We start from the raw sequence: 19,996 nt of genomic DNA, 5'->3' as shown, positions 1-19,996 counted from the left end.
TGTCGACTGAGGAGAATTTCGAAACTGTAGCCATATTATTACCAGTGTTTTTGGCGGAGCGGTTGCGTGCGTACTTGTCACGTACATAGTCATAGATCTACTTTGAAGTACGAACCTGGCGATGGCAATGGCACGAGATCCTACCAAGCAAACACTGCACGCCAGCCCAGAGCTAATGCCACTAGCAGACAGTTGGAGAGTCATCCAGCTCGCACGCGCAGCACTCGCACCCCGGCCTGCGACAAAACGACACAGAAGAGCTAACGGCCGTACCCGACCTTTTGAACGCTCGCTCTTTCTCCACTGTCGGTGTGCAAGCGGTTGGTATTGAAGGTTCTTTGGCTGTTCTTTACACTCTCACTTCTCTCAGCTCTTTCAACGATGAAGGTAGGTCACAGTGCGAGAGCACAGGCGTGCATGGACAGGGGGAGTTTTGCCTTTGCAGAGATTCCTGTATTCCTGACTAGGTTGGTGGTAGATCCACCGGCCGGATTCTAGTTGTCATAATCCTTTCTCGGTTCATTCTGTTATGTCCAGGGTAACGCGTACTTCTGCGCTGCATTCGCAGTTCTTCTCCTAGCAGGCCATGCTCTGGCTATTCGCCACCACGAGCGGCCACACCGTCTATCGCAAGGCGTGAGCCTGAGCACGGTGCAGTCTCCCACGTTCGACCTGTGCCCAACATGCGTCAGCTTCACCGGCCAAGCCCTCGACATTCTGCTCAACATCATTCTCAGTAAGAAATACTCCTTGGCAACTCTCTACTCCCCCTGCCCCTGGCACTACACGTACTTGACGTAGCTCCGGCTGTGGCGCGGCCAATGATCATGTCGAGTGGCAGAACAAACAAAGTTACATGGGTTGAATCGGATGACTTCGAAAGTCAATGATCATGATGATTGTCGGCAGCACTGGATTTGGGGAGGGGGGGGGGGGGGTACGTGTCTAGCTAGTGGGCATGGGACTTGGGAGTGGGAGGCAGCGTCGACACGTAAATGTACATCTACAGACTACACTAGTCACTACCCTGGGCCCATGTAGATCTACCAGGGACGGTGGTACAAACAAAAAATGGCTTGTACCCTGCTTGCCTGGGACCAGAGTCGACGAACCCTGTGCAAAGACTTGATCAGCTGACGTCTTTGTAGCACCTTGTGGATGGGGCTGTTTGCTGCTTTGAAACAGATGGTTGGTCAATACCAATGATTCAGTGGTTCAGACTTCCCAGTGACACTCTTGCTCACATGTGTACTGAGCTATGCTGGACACCATGGTACCAGCAGAGCCACAGATGTGGAAGAAGTTCGTCCAAAGCCGGAAAACTTAGCGGCCCTAACATCCATGATATCGATTGACACATCAGTAGGCAGCAGGTGCTTGAACAACTTCTGTTACAGGTGCTTAGCAGCTGTTTCGCTTTTAAAACTTATTTTGCTGGCCCAGCATATTGTAGCCATCGGTGGCAGCACACATTTATTTTATTTATCCATTTATTCATAATCGCGTGGCACTAGCCAATGAAAAGGTGATGTGGGCGATAGCCAGCCATCTCTTCAATAGCAACCAAATAATAATTCACCATCAGGTCAGGTTCATCATCATGCTGTGTACACCAAGGTATACACACACGTTATGCGAGTCATCTTTCCTATGGTGCACATACAATAGTTGCTGGTATTTACGCTGTAGGCCCGTGATTCCTGGTCACACATGTTACGTAGATCATCATCATCATCAACAAGCTCTAGTAGCAGTAGTACCGGTATAATTATTTGTAATCATCGGCTTACAATACCTGTATGTATGCACATTGGTTTGTTCCCGTTTTGCAGACAGCGGTGTGGTCGGCTCTTGCGGCACTCTCTGCGGCGAGCTGGCAAACAAGACGGGCAACAAGGACCTCGGCGTCGTGTGCGATCTGCTCTGCGACTACGTCGGCATCAAGGAGTTCATCAAGTTCATCCAGAAGTGAGTTGAAATGCGTGCTTTACCGTGGCATCTGTGCTGATTCTTGCACTGGTGTTCTGATCTAGCACGCGATAAATGAATGTCACAGTTGCTCAAATGAATGTTGCTCATCACGAGAATCGGACGACTACCATATTTTCCAGAGTACAAGCCACACTTTAAACACGAGTTCTTCACCCAAGAAAGTATGTTCGGCTATGATGGAAAAATTGATGGTGGCAAATGTGGTAGATGCCTGTATTTCGTGACAGAAAGCATGGGCGTGGATTATACTCCAGTGCGGTGTATACTTCGGAAACACAGTACCTAGTAATGCATGTAATCAAGAGTACATAATCATGTACTCTTGAGTCTTGATGTAATGCGATACTGATCATAATCGGGGGGGGGGGGGGGTAATGATAGCTACTACTGCAACACTTCGCTTTCCTTACGAAGCCATTCAGCATAAGCGAAGCTGTGGACTCGTTATCATGCGGATACACTTCAACGCGGAAATGCCTATAATCACCTAGCAACACAGTTGGACATTATGTTACATGCAGCTCCCACATCTGCACTAATACACCGGTCTACCAGGCACATTGCATGCCACCGGACCACCTCCAATCAAATCTCGAAAATGCCTTCTTTTTAGAGCTGAAGCGATTACACCAATTACTCGGCAATCGATCGTTACGCCAAAGAGTAATTGATAGGTGAAAATCCACGATCGTTTCAGCCCTACTTTCTTTCCATGGTGGCTAGCAGTCTGTTTCTGATACAAAACAGTATCAATACCACCATGCAACAGTACTATACTTCGCTCTCAATTCATGAACCTTGCATTGCTTGTTGCCGCAATGTTTGCTTGTGTCGTTAACAGTGCCGACCTTGACCCAATCTACTTCTGCGAGCTGCTGAAGGTGTGCAAGATTGTGGACAACGGTGATGCGAAATTCACCAGTCTCGAAGTGCACCCCGCAACTGGACGGAGAGGTACGCTGAAAACAATGCCGGTGTATGTCACTGCTGAATCTTTTCAGCCCTCCGCCCGTCACTCTTAATATAAAAATGATGATCTCAGTGGCTGTGGTGGACTAGTTTAGCCATGCATAGCAATGAAGGGTATGCATCTGTCTGTGCATGCCAGCAGGGCTTGGAAGACATGATGATAGTGTTCAAGCTCCTGGCAGGTTACCCGAAATTCCTTGAATACGGGAACTTCGGAGTTGTTCTGTGCGTTTCTTGTTGATTTCAACACGTTGCAGGAAGAACATTTGCCATCGCCTTCGACTGGACGACCACGAACGGCACAGGAACTGGAGAAATAGTCATTGAGGTCATCACCCTTGATCATCTTCCAGTTGGTAAGGGTCAGATCAGTTCAGTGTCATTTTTGTTCCAAAATACTCTATGGGGAAGAGTGGCAAGGCCGCCGCAGCGTCATATCGGAAGAGGTGTAGAGCAGACCTGCCCTTTCCCAATCACTCTGTAATTAATCAAACTCGTTTTTTATCATGCGGTCAATTGTTACAGCCATTTCGGTCAATCCTTATGTTTCTATTTAAAAGAATTTGAAAGGAACCTGCAAATCTTCCAAGGAAGATCAAAGAGTCCACTCACCATGGAACCAGTGAATAAAATTCTGAATCTGAATTTTCCAGATCATAGTCGACCTCCTGGCTATGGTGCCAAAACATTTAGGAGGCACCACCTAATCCCCGAACTTGATCATCACACACTGTGACAGCATAACTTTCTCTAGGGGCGGCCAACTATCCTTGACAATTCTTTGGTTTTCACCCTGTCTGATGATGGGTCATGCCTACAATTTGGTGAAGTCTAGCCTGGTTTTCGCAACGGAAAGACATATTTGGGTGAGGGAGAAGGGAGAGAGAGAGAGAGAAAGAGGCGCGGGGGGGGGGGGGAGAGAGAGAGAGAGAGAGAGAGAGAGAGAGAGAGAGAGAGAGAGAGTGTGTGTGTGTTCTAAGTTGAATTGTATTGCAAGTGGCCGCGTTGTTGTCTATGAACAATTTTAATAATGCCGATAAATGTTTTTTTGCGATTTCCTCTATCAGGTACTGGCAATTTGATCGAGCCCCAGCAGCCCGGCTCCTACTCCGGAACCGCCTCTCTGTCCACGGATAACAGTGGCTGTGATCCCAGCCAGGGACCATGCGAGCAATGGCTGCCCGGTCAATACACAGTCAAAGTCGGTGAGTGACGCAACTCAGTGCCTATACTTGTGATTCGTGCATACCTATGGTTGTCCGTCTGGCGAGTCGCAGGATAATGAAGTTCTTAGTCTCTGTTTTGCTGTGCTCCTATACAAGTACATGTATATACTGTCTGTACTGTGGACTTCATGCATCTTGTCATAGCGATTAGTGCATTGTAGACTTGAATCTGCAGGGTTTCATGTCATTGGCCAAGGCAAAAGGCAAACATGCGGCATGTTTGGTCCCCGGCGTGGCGAAAAGCAATTTGCCTTTCGAGTCTCGACCCCAATGACTGATGCTCTAGCTTCCAAGATGTATCTGATTTCTATTTCCTATGATGCCTCTCTGAATCAGTCTCTTTCTCTCCGAGTATCCGCTCTCTTGCTCAGTTATGTGATATGCATTTTCTCCTGCATTTTCCCTTCTGATCTCTATGCAGCTATCTGCAATGGTGAGTGTGGTAGCACCCATCCCCACAGTCAGATCTACGACATGGCAGAGGCTACATTCAACATCACCGCCGATGCCAGCCGATTGTAATAACGGCGGCATGAATTGCTGCTGCCGCGCGAAAGCAATACTCCTAGCTGTTTGAGTTTTACGCACTGCGGGTATTCTTGGCTTTCAGAAATCTATAGTCCTGCCATCTTTCAATATCTTGTAGTACATTCATCTTCGTGAAACCTGGCAGATCCATTGCTTCCGCATTACACCGTGATTGCTTGCGAGAGGATGTGAAGACAGATATCTCAATTGATCTCCAATACTTTCTCACTGTTGTTTGTTTCCGCGTGTCAAAACTCTCTGCCTGTTGTGTAAATTGTGGTGTTTGGCATACTGTTGCCGGATTCGGCTACCAGCAGTCAACTGGTGTGCATGCTTTCTTTGTTTATCATAATACTGTAGTTGTTTGTCAAAAAATCAGTGTCTGAAATTGCTCATTATTTACTATCACAAAGGCAACAACCTGATCCGCAACTTATGAACGGTCTTCCTGTAGATCCACATTACTGTACTAAAAAAAATCCACGGGTTCGCGTACAGGGCGGGTCAAGAACCACCTTTCCGCTTCCCGGTGGGACGCCACCACCCCATGATCAGGCGTCAGATGCGGCTCCTAAATGGTGGCGGAGGATAGACCAGATCCACCAACCAGACACTGACGGGCCAAAGGCCGAAATCCCATTTGCCACACAGTCCTCCATGTACTAACTATTCGTGAATGGCCCGGTAACCGTGATGGACACTGCATGCCCCCACCACGTGACCCGGCCCCAAGTCCCACCTTGTATGCAAGGAAAATAAAGCAAGTGTATCTGGATCGGAATCCATGAAAGATTCACTACTGCTGCAAGAATGAGCAAGTCACGTGATACATCTCTATAGTCATGCATGGATAAAGCCTCGGACCCGGCATAGCGCCTGTGCAGTGTGTGCACCAGATCTCACCACCCGCTAAACCGTGACTCCTCACCTTCCCGGCGGAATTCCGGCTTTACAATTGTCTGATTGTAGTTTGTTGTTTATTTGTTGTTTATTTTACTTCACACATTAAACCTGAGGAGCTGGGCTCAATACCGTGATAACGGCGCATGTGGGAGGGAAGAAACAAAGAAGCCGGGAAACCGGGGAACCGGGAAAAAAAGACGCGAAGAGATAAGCTGCCACAAAGCAGAATACTGCTGAGGATCAAGAATAGCTCAGGACCTGACAGAAACTGATCAGCGGTATGAATGGATAGGCGTTTAGCTTTTAGCTTGGTCAGGCCTGCACACCGGCATACATTGTAAGCACACATACATTCCACACCGTGACAGTTGGGGATTCCCCAGAGCATTGTAGTGCTGCCTCTCTACCAGCGAATCACCAGTTTCCGGATTCTGTTTCCAAACCAGCCCCCCCCCCCCCGGGGCCCCCGCCCCCCCCCCCTCGCTTTACCGTATATGTGAAGAGTTTGTTGTAGGTTCTACGGGAAATGCATGTCCGCGATTCCAACCTCTTCCCACCTGTCCAGAGGTTAGGAGGTTGATTTGAACGGCTTAGAGATGTTTCGAGGAGACTTTCTTTTTCTGAAGAGGCCAACAAGCCACCTCTTCAGAAAAAGGAACTCCTCGAAAAGCCAAAGAGTGACAATTCGAATGCCCCCAAATAAGGAGTAGCGTACAGTACATGTACTACGAAAACTGTAGCCCCCGGCCCCCCCCCCCCCCCCCCGCCGCACGCATGCCTGACCTTTTCCTGTTTTGCCCTTCACATCCGCACGCCGCTTTGACTTTGAGGCTTTGAGTTTGACTTGGCAGACGGTGACATCCTGGATGTTGGATCGTATTGCAGCTGTCGCTGGAAATAGCTCTTCCTCTCCCTCTCTCTCTCTCTCCGGGGCAGGAATGAAGGTACGTGTATATGCTAGACGCGAATGTACACGTGTGACCTCTGTACGACGTAGAAATGTACTAGCCGTACAGGCTGTGCTATACGGTATTTTACGACTCCCTGCTTGGATCATTGTTATGATGATTGCATGACAGCACATCACAAGGTGGAGGACAGTGTTCCTTCCTGACTGCAAGTTCCAACCGGAATCCAGAGTCCAGAGACCGGTTGGTTGGTAGAGTCACTGTTTTCCAGACAGTGTGTGCTCTCAGAATCAGGCCCGGTGAACTTATCAAGCATGGCTGACCCATACCATTGTGTACCAAATCTGCTACTACCGGTACACGTACCGTAAAATCCCGCCAGAGCGCCCCGCCTCTCCCATCCGCCCCTCCCTGATTTCTTGTCAGGGACGTGATTGATTGTATCCTCGTCACGATGATGACTCTGTCGCAGTCTTTGATGCCGTACTTGCACTGCAGACGCGTGCTCGACCCTGTTGGAAATGTACGCAACAGTGCCCACCCTCCTGACCAGGGATCGCACAAACCCTGCGTTTTGTCGGGTCTGTACGACTCCTGGCTCTTGACCTTTGGTCGGTGTAGGAGATGCACAAACAGTTTTCGTAGGGTGAGTACTTTTTCATGTAGCACTGAATGCGGCAAGTAGGACTCGCCCATCCGCCCTCCCCACCAGGCTGAAGCGTCGAGGAGGTAGGGGCGCTCTGGCGGGATTTTACGGTACATGTACACTGTAGTAGATGTACCAGCAAGAGTCCATATTTAAAAAATAAAAAGCAAGAGTCCATAACCCCAAGAGTGTGCAACTCCTGATACCCTTTCTACGGGGTTCACCAACGCGCCGGCAACGGCGAAAACTCACATCACGTGGTGGTGTAGTGTCCCAGTTGTACGTTTCCAGCCCGCTTTTAGCGAGCAGCGGAGTAATCATAAAAGCACTCCCTGGCAGAAACTCACTGCGCGTATGCAACCCGCCAGCATAATCGTGGCAGATTTTTGTATTGCGCGCACACTATCCTTAGTTGTACGTAGTACGAAACGTACCTGAGACACGTGATGTGAGTTTTCTCCGTCGGAGTCCGTCGGAGTTATTCCTTGGCTTTCCACCTGGGTTTACGTTTGACAGTTCAGTGATCAAGCTCTGCCGCCACAGGGTCTAGGGCTGTCGCATTTCTATCACATGACCGTACGCGGCAGCCATGTTGGTTCCAACTCCACTCAACCCCTGCATCTATGGGTCACATGATGTCAGCCATGTTGGCTCCACTGTCGGCATGCCGTGATCACATTCTACACGAGTGCAGTAACATGACCACAATGTGAAACTACCCCATGAGCACTTTTCAGGTAGTGGAGACCCCCATTTGCGTACGTTTTTAACAGGGAAGGGGGCCCAGGGTGGAGGGGGGTGCTACGGGAGTATTATTTTCTACTGGCGATTGGGGATAATGTCCCAGGGCTTCTCCATCTTATACCCAGGTTGTGTAAGCATGAGAGCATCTTCCCACAAAAGGAGCCCAGGTGATTTTTTCCTTCCTGCGGCCACCATAGTTAGCAGCTAGGACTAGTGGCTGTACTTATTTTCACCTCGTATGCCTTTGTCCTGTTTGTTTCACCATTGCAGTGCGCTTCGTACATCTTCGCTGCGTTCGCAGTTCTGCTCACGGCAGGCCATGCACTGGCTGTCCACCACGAACGGCAAAGCCGTGCGTCGTATGATGGCTTGATTCTCAGTAGTCCCGTGCAGTCTCCGACGTTCGACCTGTGCCCGACGTGCATCGATTTCTCTAGCCAGGCCTTGGGAAGGCTGCGGGAGATTGTACTCCGTAAGAAAATGCACCCGCCAATACGGCAACAGTGCTGTCTCCACGTAGACTAAAAGTGTTGACTAACGTTGCCATCGTGTGCGTCATGTATGGTCACTCTCAACCGCTTTTTCCAAACTAGAGTGTGGCTGGTCATGATCGAACTACTCTGCAGCTTCCTTGACTGTAGCCTATAACACTGCTAAATCAATTAAATATTGATTCCTGTGCATTCGTTCTAGTGGCCTTTATTTACGTGATGCACCAAGTTGTCTAACCCGAGCGCTATTGTCTACTGTCCATTCACCAAACCTGGGCCCATAGTCTAAAGTTTTCACAGTGTCACTTCATTCGTATTCAAGATCGTGAAGTCAATGACTTATATAGACATGTAGGTCAGAAATCGTATTTTTCAGATACTGTACATAGTTTTAGAGTATCAGGGGCCCTGATTTGGCGAATGGACTGTAGTGATGCTGTATTTCACGTGGCATATGTTCCCCGAGTATTGGACACATCAGTACTTGACAAGTACAATTATCATATTTTATATGCCATTGGGTTTTTGTTGGCTGCTGCTTCTGCTATGCAGACCACGGGTTCGAGACATGCGCGGCTGTTTCCGATGCTCTCGCAGCTCACACAGGGAACAGGGACCTCGGCCTTGTCTGCAATCTGCTCTGTGCTCATGTCGGTGTCGGGCAGTTCCTGGAAGTCATTGAACAGTACGTGGGGCTGCATGTGACAGCTTGATTAATGTTTTGATAGCTTTGAGTGAGACAACTACTATTAAATTAGGGTTGCAACAGGTAGGGAGGGATTTGATTGCATAGCCGGTTCGGGTATTTCTATTCGGGGCAGCACGGGTAGTACCCTATCGGGTATTTCTATTCGGGGTAGCACGGGTAGCACCCTATCGGGTATTTCTATTCAGGGTAGCACGGGTAGCACCCTATCGGGTATTTCTATTCGGGGTAGCACGGGTAGTACCCTATCGGGCATTTCTATTCGGGGTAGCACGGGTAGTACCCTATCGGGTATTTCTATTCGGGGTAGCACGGGTAGTACCCTATTGGGTATTTCTATTTGGGGTAGCATGTGTAGTACCCTATCGGGTATTTCTATTCGGGGTAGCACGGGTAGTACCCTATTGGGTATTTCTATTTGGGGTAGCATGTGTAGTACCCTATCGGGTATTTCTATTCGGGGTAGCACGGGTAGTACCCTATTGGGTATTTCTATTTGGGGTAGCATGGGTAGTACCCTATCGGGTATTTCTATTTGGGGTAGCACGGGTAGTACCCTATTGGGTATTTCTATTCGGGGTAGCATGGGTAGTAAGTACCCTATCGGGTATTTCTATTCGGGGTAGCATGGGTAGTACCTTATCGGGTATTTCTATTCGGGGTAGCACGGGTAGTACCCTATCGGGTATTTTGACAAAGCATGAGTAGTAGTGGTGCATGGTATTGTCTGGGCGGGATTGCCACACTGTGCGTTAGTACAGCGAGCATGCACTTGTGCTACATAGAAAGTAGGGGTGAAACGGTTAAGGGATATTCCTTAGCGGTTAATCCAAAACTTATCGATTAAGCACCACTGACGACAAAACTCACCAATTTGAATCAACTACAATCAATCATTATTTTGAAACTTCAAACAAAAATAATGGAAACATCGACCGTCCCACAGGCACAAACTGATTCTGAAGGCTACATTGTTCTTGTCCTCCGTGCATGCACGCATCGACTCGTACTCTGGTACATGTGCTGCACGCAGTAAAGTCATGTAGACACACTGCACCTAGTACTTGCCGGATATTTCGTCGTACTGTATGGTATGTCGTACGAAAATGCTGTAGCGAATAGAAAAATCGTAATCGACTAGATTTTTCGACTAAATAATCGACTAAACCACATAATCCTTTCACCCCTAATAGAAAGGTGTACAGTCAGCGCATAGCTGTACTTTGTACAGGCACCGTTGTGAAAACACCGCACTGCAACTAACTTAGCCGATCGAACTCTCAGGTGCAAACTGCTACCCAGCTACCTGCTCTAAAAGCACAGCCAGTACCCGAATACCCAATGACATCTGTACGATGACATCCCTACGATGCACTTTGTTGTCCACATTCCCTTTATCTTCATACTTTTTAAGACCAAAACCTGATTGCTAATCTTTTCAAAACGGACTACAGACAGACCTTGCTTAACCGCACACATCCGTTCCCCACAAAAATATCCGGATAGGCGAGGGAACCGGATAACTGAACACCGTTTATGTTGGATGCATCACGTATGCTGTAAATATGTAACCAGCTATTCTCTTCCGGATGGCGAGGGATCCGGATAAAAGAGGACCGGATATGCGAGGTCTGACTGTATAGTATAAATCTACCTTTTTGATGTCCTGACCTATTCATGATCATCAGGTTCAGGAAGCATGTGATATACCGCCCGTTGTTCTGCTTTGACTACTTACCATAGCTAATTTGTACAAATTGCTTTGCAAAAGAGAAAGACCAAATAACTACAAGTTACGCTATACTGTCCACTAACACCACTAGTTACTAAACAATCAGCTCATGCGATAACATTGTGTTAGTGGACAGTATAGCGTAACTTGTACTTCCTCGGTCTTTCTCTTTTGTATAAATTTAACCTTGGCTCTCCATCCGAGTCCATATTGCTTTGCGCTTTTGATCTCTAGCTGCACATGATGGCATCAGGGAACCAACAATAATGGATACGTGTGGCATCACTGTCATGTTATTGTTATTGTCGTCATCGTTGTCGTTGTGTTCATAGTCCCAAACTGGATCCAATCAACTTCTGTGAGCTGCTGGGAGTGTGCAGGATGGTAAAGAATGGCGATGCCAAGATCACCAGTCTTGAGGTGCACCCTGCATCTGGACACCAGGCTGGTAAGGCTCGACATGTGCCACGACTATATTCCATGATGTCCTGGCTGTATTCCACGATGTCATGGCGATTAGTGAAGTAAAAATAAAAGTCAACAACATGGCTGTATTCCATGATGTCATGACTATATTCCATGAATGGACCATGATGTCATGATAGTGCTCAATGATGTCATGGCTATATTCCATAATGTCATGGCTGTATTCAATGATGTCATGGCTGTATTCCATTACGTGATGGTAGTGCTCAATGATGTCATGACTGCATTCCATAGCCGAGCACTGGAGTATTCTATGCATGCACTAAGTCTTCATGTATGATTGTGAGTCATCAGTGTAACTGTTTGTCACAGCACGCTGTCTAGCCTGTTTTCCACTGGGTTCACGGCCTACCTACAAGCCTCTGCTCATATGGGTACACTTTGAGTGGCACTCGTGTCATTTCATCATTCTGTATGATATATATCCTGATTTTACAGCGATGATATAATTATGAGTAGCCTACATAAAGACTAGGGCTTAGCTGAAGGGTGTGATGATCTGTTACGCAAGCAAGCTGGTCACCGGAGCATGGGCAGTGATTGGGCACACTTTTTTCTTTGCTTTCTATCTTCAATTGTGATGTAATGCAGGAAAAATGTTTGCCATTGCATATAGCTGGACGACCATGAATGGCACGGGAACTGGACAAATTGCCATGGACATTGCAACAGATGATAAACTGCCAGTCCGTAAGTTAGAAGTTTGTTGGTGGCCGGAAATGCTGCCCTTGCCAGAAGAAGGGACGGTCAAGTTCCTCCCAGCGCTCTTAAGTTAAACATGTCTTGGCCTTATCAAGGAATGTAACTCAGAGAACAAATGAAGAATTACATAATTATTATGATTCTATGATTGCTCAGCACTACAACAGTGTTGCTCTATAATTCAACAATGTCTGAACCCCTTTATGTGCTGTAATGCACGTCATACTGAACTCTGAAGTAGGTAGAAACCTTTCTTTACCTCCACTGAGCTTCAGTGATCACTGGCGACGTTGTGCATTAAACGTGCATTTGAGTAAGATGGAAAATGATTCAGATAGCTACCGGTCACGTGATACCATTCCCAGGCACTATCGACAGAAAATAATGATGATAAGGAGGATGATGATTATGATAGTGATGGGCATGGGCATGGGCACTCGTTCAAAAGCAAAAGAAAAGTAGGGAAAGGGTTTCAGAGCAGACCCGCTCTCTTCCCATTCACTCTGCAAAGCGATAATACCGTTACTGAGAAGAAGGACGTGCCTTCAGGCTATTGAACAACATCTCGGAAGTTTTCACTATTATAATTTCCTCGGAGCCTTATCGCCACTCAGTCGGGTGAAATACAGGCAAAATCAAATGAACAAGGACAATGGATTAAGGACGAATGCATGACCCATACACATAGAAAGAAAATGGAGAAAAGGTGCAAGTTCTTGTCTCCGAGGAAACTGTAAAAGTGAAAGCGTAGGAAATAACAGATCTATGGCGGGTATTATTATGATTGCAGACACAGCAGAGTGCAAAAGCAGATAAAGCAGGCTGCCACTGTCGATGGAGCAAAGTGCAAAAGACATCATCAGTCGAACATGGATATAATGTCACGAACAAACCAATCTATAAACTACATAAATACTGGGAATGCTTGTGATAATAAGATGGGAAATGTCCCACCTTGCCAGGGAAGGCATTATTCACTGCGGAGAAAGTCCCAAAAGGTGACCTGGAATGTTGTCTCCCTTAACTTCCGCAGCATTGATAGCATGGGTATTTTCAGCATTAGCTTCTGCTTCCTCTTCTTGCATTGCCATTGTGCGGAAATAGCCAGTCTTCAGCACTGTCCTGCTTCAGAAGGCACAAGGTACGCAGAACGCAGCAAGCAACAACAGATTCACAGAGCGATTTTATGCCTGATGCATCAAAATACTTCAGTCGACGCCACCTACACTTCAGCAGTGCCATGCCATCGACAACCTGTTGTTGAAGACCTGCTGTCCATTCGTGGGGTTGTCCTTGTAGGGCAACAGTGGTGATATACTTAGTGGATATGCTCTGTCTCCTATGATATGTGTGTCAGGTGACAGAGTTTGCAGCCAATCCAGCAAGGGTAAATTGCTGAAAACGCGTGCATCGCACACTCTGCCTGGCCCGCCGCAGTACACGTCCGTGCCCAATAGCTCGTGGTCGCAGACGCCTTGCAGTAGAACACTGTGAAATCCCTTACGGTTGACATACGACAGAGGGTCTTCCACAGGTGCCTTTAAGGGAATGTGACATCCATCCACAGCACCCAGGATGCACTTTATTCCCATTGACTTGCCCTTATCTCCGAAGCGGGCCACCAAGGCTGCTCGCAGCTTGTCAGGATCGTCGCGGTCTTCGTCAGATAATGATTCGAGGACAAGAGCCGCCGGTCCCTGGAGTCTCCGTTGTAGCAGAAAGATACGCATTTGGTCGAGTCTATCTCGATTAGGGTCTGCTTCTCCCTCGTCTAGACGGCCGACGTAGCCGTTGGTCTTCAAACAGGAATCATAATCTCGCAGGTAAGCCGCCAGGCTTTCCTCTGGGCGGCCATGGAACGGTTGTGGAAGCAACCATCTGCCAGGCTCCGTCATGATGACGAACTAAGTGGGAGGAAGGAGAAGCAAAGGAAACGGCAAACGCAAGAGACTCCCCGAGGCCAAGCCTTGGTCAAAAGAAAGAAAACCCAAAGAAATCGCGGATGCGAGCGAAAACAAAGAAACAACGCGAAGAGAAAAAAACAGGAACGAGGCAAACAAGGCACACTTACGAGAGGAGCAGTTCCGTCCCTCTGGCAGGTCGCTCGTAGTATGTGGTGGAGCTCGAGTCCACGTTGGGCGCCACTGTAATGGAATTTCCCCCCCCCCCCCGCTCCTCGCCACTCGACAATTTTCTCACTCATAACACAAGGATTCGTGGCGGCACGATACTTCTTTAGATTAATAGTAGTACTCAAGTGACTGGCGAGAGAACGGGGAAGAAAGACAACGAAATAATAAACAACCAACAGTTATAAACAGAGAAAGGGCGAACACATCGAAACGACCAATGAGCGACTAGTACGTACGAGACATGTGACCAGAACCAAGACAACAACATCGTGGACGAATCACACCACTCCCTCGCACCCGAACTCGACTCGCACAACGCATGCTCCACATAATCCACGCATGCGCGACAACCAGTAGACAAACGCACTCACTCAGGCAGAAGCAGATCCACACTCTCTGACAACGCATACACCACATACACCACGTCATACGCATCACACCCATATACTGCACACCACACATCACTCCCGTACAGACAGCAGACCATATTCGACACCGGACAGGACAAGACAGCGAGACCAGGAACAACAACGGATGTAAATAATAAGCGAATCGAATCTCGTAACAATTAGATCAAATGGACGGTGGTTTATGTACAGGGTCAGAAGGAAGGAAAACGGGCTACAAATGTGTATGGTGCTAATTATTGCATGCAGGGGCAGCGCGGCCAAAAGCGGGGAAATGGGCCAAATATGGAGGTCACGATGTGTGTGACGAATGGCAAATTGATCGCGAGACGTTGAATCGGTCAGCAACCTGGCGATATGATGCCGTGGTGCTGAGAGTCCACAATGCCATTTCCAGTTTCTTGTCAGGTGGAACACGTGGCCAACCTACACTTCCCTCGACATCGGTGAAATCAGGCAGGTGTTAAAGACACTGCAGGACTGTTGTTGTTTTCTTTATTTGAATTCGCTAAAACCAAAGACTGATTTGGACACCTCCCGCGAAATACGTAAGTGGTCTCGGAATATGTCCGAGGGCAGAGTTAGTACCACGTTTTCACTATATTCTTCTGGACGAACGTTTTTTGCCGAAGCCTGGCACACATTTCAACCACTGTATCCTCTATGTACGGCGCTTCATCATTGCTACTTGAAGCGAACTTTGCTAATACCTGTCCAGTCGCAAGCACTGTGACGACTGCAGCGAGGGCTCTTCTTTGTTCCGGTTCCATTGCGGGTAACTTAGGAAGGCATGCCGTTCCCTCAAGCACTGCACAACAGAGCATGGCAGGAAGAAACTGAGGTTCAGAAGGAAAAAAACGGCAACCAAGGAAACAGCACCGTACCATGAAACAACAGTAGACTGTTTTGGATATACGATGGCAAAAAGGAGGCAAAAAGAAAGATTTGATGAAAAACATGCAACGGTTTGGAGTGGATACACTACACCATCTTGTGCACTACTTGTACTTGCAGACGGGATCGATGATAAAACCCACTGCAAAATACCAATCATTCGCAGTGCAATGTGTACCATGCGTACTCCTTGTACGAAATACCGCTCGTAGTGCATACAACTTTCAAGTCACTTAAGCTCGTGGTTCCTTTCGCCCTTTGTATGTGTAACACATGTTGAGTGACTCCAACTTCCATGGTTTGAACATACATGTATGCAAAATATCTCCGAATTCTTCGAGACCTGTTGCTAAATGATTCCAGTTTCCTCTACTTCCAAGAGATATTTAACCGAGAAGCTAGAGGAAATTAGAAAGCACCCTAAGGTTTCATCATTTGGAACTATGGGCATGTGAGGAGAGCCTGGTACTCATGCGGTCTTGTGCTGTAGTGCGGGGGTGAAAATTAGGCGGATGCTGCTACTTACCCCTTTCGTATAGTTATGGAAATGCTTCAGAACAGAGACAAGACTGTTTTTAAAACTAACAGCAAAGGTCGAACCGTGAAGGGGTGAACATTTGGAGATGTAGTATTTATTCTCGGCACTTGTGCTAGTGGTTGTGAGACTTATCCCCTCACCCCCAATGACAGGCACTGCATGTGCCGCTAGGGCTTACCGGGTTTTAGCGGCCGTCGTGAGTTCCCTTCCGGAACGGACACAATAAGTGGTACATAAGTAAAAAAGTAGATTATTTACTTTTTTATAGAAAAGATAAGAAAAAAGGACCAAGGAACTACAAGTTACGCTATAATGTCCACCAACACCACCAGTTACTACACAATCAGCGCATGCGATAACATTATAGCGGAACTTGTAGTTCCTTGGTCCTTTTTCTTTTCTATAAATGTATCCTTGGCTCACCATCCGAGTCCATTTACTTTTTTACTTATTGTTCACATCGGCTACTATGGTGTCTTCCCTTGTCTGGTGCCACCATGCTTGAAGATTCCAGTGCGCTAAGCATGCCTCGAAAGCCTGGCTCTTACGCCGGTGCAGCCTCCCTGTCCACAGATACCAGCGGCCTTGGCGGCTGCGATGCCAGCCAAGGAGGGGCATGCCAGCAATGGCTGCCAGGTGTATACCAAGTCAAACTCTGTAAGTCATGCATGATCAGTGTTTCTGAGTGTGTGTGCCATGATGCATGCACGGCCTTTTAGATCAAAATGACTTTCTATTAAAGACTACAGTCCATTCATTGGAAACTGGCACCCTAACTTTTTGGTGTCTCTCTCACATAGTTGTAGATATCGTGAAAACAACAGTACATCCTGCATTGTGTGACCCGTGCAATTACTCCTCGCCACATTTGAGGCCAGAAAAGTCCAAGAACAGGAAAATAGAAATTCAGCCAGGTTTTACAAAATTAGGACGGGTATACCCATGGCAAAATGTATGGAGAAGCAGATCCAAAACCCACCGATTTTTGAGATTTAAAGTGGGTTTTTGATCCTCAATTCGGCCCAAATCCGACTTCCAAAAGCCAGCGGGCCAGTTTCCGATGAATGGACTGTAGTAGGCTCCGGCGGATTATGCTCGTGAACCATGGAATTATGCTTTCATGGATTCTCGCATTATGCTCGTAAAATCCTCATATGCTTTGGCACCCGGGGATATATATTCACTTTTTCGTACTTATGGAGCCTCAAAGTTCGGAAAATTGTGCCTTTTCGTACTTGCAAGTCGCAAGTGGCCATAAGTACAACAAAATACATGAGTATCCCCATACCAAGCTGCAAGGTGTCCATGCATGTTAGAGATCAACATGGAAAAGAGAAAACATTACTTCTTCTATCATTACTTGATTTCTTTTGTACTTCAGTAAAAATATGATTTCATTGCCAAATTAGTTTGAGTTACCTTTGAAGATTATCACGTTCAACTCACAGTCTTCATAATCATCATACTCGTCCAACCGATGTCACCCTCACCCTGCGAATAATCAGCTCATCTGTCCCGTAGCTCCACTTCTCCTTCCATCATGACCGAACATCAACTATACATCAATTTCGAGCAATATCCATAGCCTGCAGTCATATCATGGCTGCTAAAATCCAGACTACCAGAGGTCATGACTTCGTAACATGCATAATGTACAAATGTACGAAGTAATGTACATGTACATGTACACGGAGTTTTGCGGACTACCCGCCACTATCTCGTCCGCTACGGGATACCTGATGAAGCCTGATTCACTCGCATCTTCTGCTACATGTACTGTGTCAGTGTGAGAAAGAACTTTGAAGAAGACGAGTTCGAGCATACAATACCGTGACTGTATTGCCATGATTTCTACCCTGCAGGCCTGCTTTTCATTGAAAACACTATCTGCATGACCTCCGAACCCTTTACCATGCAGACCACCAGCACTGATCAGGTGCATTGTACACAATTGTACAGCCTACATACTACAACTGTGGTATAATCTCGTAGTTATGCTCCTACATGTACCTCCGAGAGGATGCCAAATTATGCTCCAAATTTTCAACCACCAAATTATGCCAATAATTATGCCGGCATAATCCGCCGGTGCCTAGACTGTAGTAACAGCCTTAAATTAAGGCTCCACCATATCACTTTAAACTTGATTGTTTCTTGGCATGAAATTCAGAATCACTACAAATAATACTAGCCTTAGTATAATACCGTGTATGTTCGCAGATTTTGTCCAGCATGTGTAAGTCAGTGCCTTTCTCAATACTCTTGTTTCCATGACAATGCAGCTATCTGCAATGGAGAGTGTGACAGCAGCCATCCACGCGATAACGTATACGACACTGCAGAGGCCAGTTTCAAAATCCCAGCCGAAGCCAGCACTGGCAGGGTCTGAAGAGCTCAGCTCGAATACCATGTACTATGAAGCTTCGAACATACTGAAACGAGTTTATATACTATTTTTTCACCAGTGAATATTTTTTTGGACATGCATATTTGTAAAATAAATCTCTCTTTAGAGCTTAGACCCAAATGCCATACAGTGTAGGAACAATGCCTCCTTTCAACGCATATAATTATGTCTTGCTTTAGGCAGTGCAGATCAGGTCGTTCACTCTGTAACACTGAACACAGCCGTTGATTTCTTGAACTCTAGTCTAGAACATTACTGTAGCAAGTTAGTAACAATGGCAATGATCATACCGGTAAACGCAATTGTTTTAGTAGTACTAGAGTAGCAGTTTTCTTGTAGACCGGAAGTAGTCCATTGCTCCTGCATGTACGCGGAGCTCACTCTTTCCCTTCTTTTCTACTGCGGTACTTGTTTTCAGATCCGCTGATTATGAGGAAGTAGGAATACCATAGCAACAATTATTCTGTCCCTGCCCAACTCTCTTCTCGAACTCAGTGTTTCTACCGTAAGTTTTCAAAATGCTCTACTTTTCTACCAAAATCTACTTTTCTACCAAAATTTTCTACTTTTCTACTTTTCTACCAAAAATGTCTACTTTTTAATTTCTACTGTTCAAAATCTCCCTTCTACCTTTACCTGAAGTATCATTTTTGTACTGATTTTCAGTTCAAATAATTTAATGTGCTTTCTCATGCTGGTAAACGCACGAGCAGCCAGCCAATGGCCAACAAATTCCAAGTCGATCATGCAGCAACGTATGACTAATGCCAAGCACGAGAAGAAACTTACTTGCAGACAGAGAAGTGGCAAGGAATTGAGAAAACTGCAGCTAACGTGCACGGTACAGACTAGAGTCTAGTTTGAGGTAGAGAGGTGAAGGATTATGACTGTATCATGGCACGCTGTATCCAGTGGCATCTTGCTACAGAATTTCATTGATCTAACATTCACATGCAGAGTACATGTATCACAGATTTATAGATACATGTACCGTCAACGGGGTTTGCAGCTCTTTATAAAAATGCTTTGCTTCACGGAAACGTATTTCATTGCGAAGAGCTGCGCTTCGGTCCTCTGAGCTGTGCTGAGGAGCTGTAAGTCTAACAGAGCGAAACAGTTGCTGTCCACAGACTTGAGTAGATACTGTACATGTACCGGTATATTACAGATTTCAATGATACGCGCGGAGAAGACACGAACTGACACAGGATATTTCACGGACACGATCATTGCCTTTGTTTGTTTGTTTGAAGTTTTATTTTACATCGCAAACCAAACGGGCATTGATGCCCAATATTATGATGGCGATAGAATAAAAAGTGTGGCGCGATAAAGCTCAGTGCACTTGAGCCAAAATGAGAAAACAGTCAATAGGAAGTATTTGTACCGGTAATTACAAGTCAAGTTCGAACGAAGTAACAATCAGGGAGAAATAGGAAGATGAGGACCTATGCCAGAGGGAGGTGCTATTCGGCCATATTAACCGTAGAAAAATACTTTCAGCAATCTTTTAAACGGGGTTGGACGACGACTGGACGTGAGTTCCTGTGGCAGGGTGTTCCAAAGCTTCACGGCGGAAACCAAT

At 46.7% G+C, this 19,996-nt stretch overlaps 2 protein-coding genes across 2 annotated transcripts; both read left to right on the top strand.

The window, feature by feature from the left end:
* Positions 1–222: 222 nt before the first annotated feature.
* On the top strand, positions 223–5,151 carry LOC135811167 (countin-1-like). The gene is made up of 7 exons (XM_065324385.1): positions 223–387; positions 538–736; positions 1,833–1,968; positions 2,834–2,946; positions 3,219–3,317; positions 4,029–4,166; positions 4,609–5,151. The coding sequence occupies exons 1-7, from the start codon at positions 382–384 to the stop codon at positions 4,707–4,709; spliced, it is 792 nt and encodes a 263-aa protein (XP_065180457.1). The 5' UTR covers positions 223–381; the 3' UTR covers positions 4,710–5,151.
* A 1,285-nt stretch (positions 5,152–6,436) lies between these two features.
* Positions 6,437–19,151, top strand: LOC135811151 (countin-3-like). Its single transcript, XM_065324384.1, has 7 exons — positions 6,437–6,562; positions 8,187–8,388; positions 8,960–9,092; positions 11,178–11,293; positions 11,923–12,021; positions 16,512–16,661; positions 18,287–19,151. Exons 1-7 carry the CDS (start codon positions 6,485–6,487, stop codon positions 18,391–18,393), a joined length of 885 nt encoding a protein of 294 aa, XP_065180456.1. The 5' UTR covers positions 6,437–6,484; the 3' UTR covers positions 18,394–19,151.
* The last annotated feature ends 845 nt before the right edge of the window (positions 19,152–19,996 follow it).

This window comes from Sycon ciliatum, chromosome 1 (genome assembly GCF_964019385.1).
Source record: "Sycon ciliatum chromosome 1, ocSycCili1.1, whole genome shotgun sequence".
NCBI classification, from domain to species: Eukaryota; Metazoa; Porifera; class Calcarea; order Leucosolenida; family Sycettidae; genus Sycon; species Sycon ciliatum.
Note: the sequence above shows the minus strand (reverse complement) of the source record. Positions and strands in the feature narration are given on the sequence as shown.

Coding starts and splice junctions, on each gene's coding strand:
- LOC135811167 (XM_065324385.1), top strand. Junction 3,318..4,028: donor CCTTGATCATCTTCCAGTTG/GTAAGGGTCAGA, acceptor TTCCTCTATCAG/GTACTGGCAATTTGATCGAG. Junction 4,167..4,608: donor TCAATACACAGTCAAAGTCG/GTGAGTGACGCA, acceptor ATCTCTATGCAG/CTATCTGCAATGGTGAGTGT.
- LOC135811151 (XM_065324384.1), top strand. CDS start 6,485: ATGTTGGATCGTATTGCAGCTGTCGCTGGAAATAGCTCTTCCTCTCCC. Junction 9,093..11,177: donor TTCCTGGAAGTCATTGAACA/GTACGTGGGGCT, acceptor TTGTGTTCATAG/TCCCAAACTGGATCCAATCA. Junction 16,662..18,286: donor TGTATACCAAGTCAAACTCT/GTAAGTCATGCA, acceptor ATGACAATGCAG/CTATCTGCAATGGAGAGTGT.